This window comes from Lipotes vexillifer, unplaced genomic scaffold (genome assembly GCF_000442215.2).
Source record: "Lipotes vexillifer unplaced genomic scaffold, Lipotes_vexillifer_v1.1 scaffold238, whole genome shotgun sequence".
In the NCBI taxonomy this organism is placed as follows: domain Eukaryota; kingdom Metazoa; phylum Chordata; class Mammalia; order Artiodactyla; family Lipotidae; genus Lipotes; species Lipotes vexillifer.
Window position 1 is genome coordinate 3,304,033 of NW_006785665.1, and position 4,352 is coordinate 3,308,384.

At 50.0% G+C, this 4,352-nt stretch overlaps 1 protein-coding gene across 3 annotated transcripts in view; it reads right to left on the reverse strand.

Annotated features, from left to right (window-relative positions):
- ATP8B2 (ATPase phospholipid transporting 8B2) overlaps window positions 1-4,352 on the reverse strand; it is a 21,852-nt gene that overhangs the window by 13,124 nt on the left and 4,376 nt on the right. For all 3 annotated transcript variants that reach the window (XM_007457992.1, XM_007457993.1, XM_007457994.1), the window contains 8 exons: window positions 3,676-3,734; window positions 3,199-3,312; window positions 2,980-3,078; window positions 2,646-2,707; window positions 2,472-2,544; window positions 2,122-2,192; window positions 1,790-1,869; window positions 90-248 (listed from right to left, as the gene is read on the reverse strand). In XM_007457992.1, the coding sequence (XP_007458054.1) occupies window positions 90-248; window positions 1,790-1,869; window positions 2,122-2,192; window positions 2,472-2,544; window positions 2,646-2,707; window positions 2,980-3,078; window positions 3,199-3,312; window positions 3,676-3,734 (717 nt within the window). The remainder of the gene's footprint in view (window positions 1-89; window positions 249-1,789; window positions 1,870-2,121; window positions 2,193-2,471; window positions 2,545-2,645; window positions 2,708-2,979; window positions 3,079-3,198; window positions 3,313-3,675; window positions 3,735-4,352) is intronic.

Here is a 4,352-nt window from a genome sequence, read left to right on the forward strand (position 1 = left end):
TGGGGCTCTGTCATCTTCCTCCCGCATTCCTGCGGGAGGGTGAAGGCAGCAACTCTCACCCTTCTTTCTTTGGGCCCTAGGAGGCTCACCTGCAAAGATGACCAGCCCGAAGCACCACTCGGTGTTTCGCAGCACGCAGCCCCGCAGCAGCATGTTCTGGTTGCTCAGGGGGAACTTGTTCTCCTTCCAGTAGAGGGTTCCGCTGAATTTGTCCAGCTTATTGTTGGGAGGTTCGCAGATCACTTCACCTGAACAGAAGACAAGAGTGCCTCCGTTCAAGGTGCAGTCTGTAGCTTAACCACGAGACAGCAACACAGAAAAAGAAGCTGCAGGGAGATGGTGTTAGGATGTGAGGCCATCACACACTGCTGGTGGGAGTGTGAACTGATGCAACTTTCTGGGAAAGGAATGAAGCAGCATGAACTCCTATTAAAAGTACACATATCCTCAGACCCAGTAATCCCACTTTGGCGACTCATTCTACAGAAATGATAGCACAGGGCTTCCCTGGTGGCGCAGTGGTTGGGAGTCCGCCTGCCGATGCAGGGGACACGGGTTCGTGCCCCGGTCTGGGAGGATCCCACATGCCGCGGAGCGGCTGGGCCCGTGAGCCATGGCCGTTGAGCCTGCGCGTCCGGAGCCTGTGCTCCGCAACGGGAGAGGCCACAACAGTGAGAGGCCCGTGTACCGAAAAAAAAAAAATAAAAAAAATAAAAAATAAAAAAAAATAAAAGTACACATATCCTCAGACCCAGTAATCCCACTTTGGCGACTCATTCTACAGAAATGATAGCACAGGGCTTCCCTGGTGGCGCAGTGGTTAAGAATCCGCCTGCCAATGCAGGGGACACGGGTTCGAGTCCTGGTCCAGGAAGATCACACATGCCACGGGGCAACTAAGCCCATGCGCCACAACTACTGAGCCTGCGTGCCACAACTACTGAGCCCACGTGCCACAACTACTGAAGCCCATGCGCCTGTGCTCTACAACAAGAGAAGCCACCCCAATGAGAAGCTCGTGCACCACAACGAAGAGTAGCTCCCCCTCACTGCAACTAGAGAAAGCCTGCGTGCAGCAACGAAGACCCAACACAGCCAAATTTTTTTTAAAAAATGATAGCATAGCTCACAACAATTTTATTGAAGCATTATTTGAAGAGCAAAAGACTGGAAACAACTGAATAGTCAGGGGAGAGCTGAATAAATTACAATACACCAATTCTATGAAACATTATATGGTTATGAAAAAGAATGATGTAAATTTCTTTACATAGTGACGTGATAAGATACTTATGATGAATTTAATAAGTACAGAAAGGCGGTTGCAGAGATTTTAGTACAGTATGATCCCACTGATTTATGCTCACGTGTCTGTATAAACAGAGAAAAGTGTGGATGAATACACACTAAACTGCCAGTTAACGTGACTACCTAAGGAGACTAGAATTGGAGGGAAGGAGGGCTTTTTCTTATACATGCTACATAGTTTGTCTTGTTAGAAGGAGCATGTATCATTATTCTGAGACAAATAAGAAATAAGAATAAGCTGAATTTCAACATGTACAGCAAGGAGGGAGCTATCAGCCATGAGGATCTCTTGAAATGACCATCAATTCACAAGTAAATGATAGCCACCTGGCATTCCTGACACCCCTGCCCCCCCAAAACCCAAAAAAGTCCAGGGCGGTGCATAATCACAGGAACAAGAAGCCAAAAGAGAAGGCACAATTTAAACCCCCAAACACACCCACCTCCTCTACCTGAAAGCTGCTTCTCCAAAATTACTCACCATCAAACTTGGCAAGCTTACTGATGTCTCCCAATTCCGAGGTGACTGGAATCGCCTGCCGTACTTTCATGTTGGTCTCTCTGGAAGGACAGTGTCCCTGAGGCCTGGTTCCCTTCCCTTCCTCTAGATTCTATCTGGGGGCACCTGACCATGGAGGACCACCCCCGCCCCCAGGCATTACTAGGTAGGTAGTTCTTTTACACACCCCAAAGGCTTTCTTACCCATCAATTTTCCAAAAGGTACAGAGCCCAGACCTGGGAACCTCTTTCAAAAACAAGCTTGTTACCCCAAAGGAGGCAGAAGGAGATGTGACACTGAGCATGCGACTTACCCATCGAGTTCTGCTGTCTCTATGTAACACAGCCCATGGGGCTCACTGCTGGAAAGGAGGAGGAGATCCGCCTAGAAAGAAAACCTAGTGAGAAGGTCAAAGACCCAATCCTCCACCCGCAATGGACTCTTTGATGACCCCTCCTTCCACTAAGCACTCTTGGTTTGCTTAGTCCCAAGCACGTGAATGGCTAGAAAGGAGGCATATTAATATGACACAGAAGCTTCCCACTCAAGAAAGTTTCCTCCCATGTGTGTTTAAGAGGCAATAGTCAATCAGGAAAGATTCATCCCTTTCTGCCAAAGTAAAGGGAGAGCACTGTAGACCTAGAGGGGCACCTTGTCCCTTACCGCCACAAACTGGTTATTTTCTAGCTTGATAATATCACCAACACAGACATTCATCCACTGCTCTTGCTGGAGGCTGAGGCAATGAGAAGATAGAGAAGAGGCTGTCAGTAGCTAGAGAAGTTCCCAGGGGACCCCTTTCTTCCCCAAGGCCCTCAGTCTCCAACAGGCACTCACATTCCATTGATCAGCACCTGAGACTGACGGTTATTCACCTGGTTATCACTCTTGTGGCGGAACTGAAAGGGGAAAGAAAGGTAAGACACCTTCTACCGCTCCAAGGGACTTAGATCATCAGTGGAATGCACAGCATGCTGGGTACCACCTTGTCTACACCTGTTCACAGGTCTACTCTCTCCCTGACTCCCCCTCCCTACTCTCGGCCAAGATATCATGGATCTAGCCGGACCAGGTAAGGGATGGCAAGGTCACCGAGGAATTGTGCTGGGTGGAGGAAAGTGAGTTGTGGGGTGGGGGGTGGGAAAAAGGTATAAGAATGAAAACAACTCACATAGTCATCAGTGGCGTCTTTAACAGCTGTGATTGTGAGGACAAGAACCAAAGGCACAATGGTGGTGAACCAGGAGAGGGAGGAGATCTGTGGGATCAACTGAAAAAAGGAAAGAGAAGGCATGCTTCCGAGTCCCCGTCCTCGTTTCCCCTAGACCTTTCTCTTCCTTGATTTTATATCGCTTTGTGAGTTGCAAAGGGTTTACCACAGGTCACTTACCTGCAGAATGAGAAGGAACAGGAAGTAGGTATTGGCAACTTCCTGGAACTGCTCAAAGAGGTTGACAGGCAGGAAGGTGAGAATATTGTACTTGGAGGTCTTGATGCAGTTACTCTGTGGCAGTGAGAGAGAAGATAATGAGGCAGCCTCCAACCCCAAGCCAGAATGAGACTGAGGCTGCCTCCTCCATCCACACTTTCCAAACCCCTGTCCCCAAAAGCCAGTGACCAGGGGTGTGGGAGTGCGAAAGAGGAGGAGGGAAGAGAGTCTCACAGGGTTAATGTATCCTGCTTCACTGACAGGTGAAGGCCATGAAAAATTCAGCACACAGCAGATGGAGAGTGGCGAGGAGGCCGCCTTCCCCTCCCTCAAGCACTCTCCCAGCAGTCAGCCCTGTGTCCCAGCCTAGGACAGATGGGATGCACCTTTCCCCTTTCTGACTCAGGAGGAGAGCACAGGTGGTCTAGAGCCACTTACCGCATACTGGAATCTCTCATTGTATTCTCGGTCGTTGGCCCGCGCCCTCCTTTCTTCTTCTGCAACAGAATGATGCTGCCGTCAGGAGCAAACTGAGGCCTGGCCCAACACCTTGTCAGGCCCACCCCACTCTATGGGTTTTCCACTGAGGGCTCTTGGTTCCTTCCACAGTACACAGTTTTTTTAAGGAGTTAGCACCACACCTGAGGTGCCACCAAATTCTTCCCTCTAGTCCACCTCTCACCACCAGCCTGACCACTGGGCTCTGCAGGTATTACACTCTCAGGACAAGATGCCTTCTCCTTTCCTCACCAACAACCATCAAGGTCTTCCACTGGGGACACTCAGTTTCTCTCCCCCATCCCTTTAATTAATGCTGTAGGAATTAACAGCCTTGGGTATCTCCAGAGGAACAGCAGCTGAAGACAGTAAGCTTCCTTCTCCTGGAAACCCCTGCAGATCCAGCCACGGTACTGCCCTCCTCCTAACCTAGTGGGTGGGGTGGGTGGCAAGACAGAGGGTCACTGTGCCCTGGAACTGCTCTGCGGCAGCATCCCAGCCCCACGTGCAGTCCCCCCTACAGAAGCCTCTGCTTGTCACATGTCATCAGCAGCGGCTTCTGACTGGCCCACAATGACATCATCTTATTTCAAAGCTCATCTTCAAGTCGGGGGGGG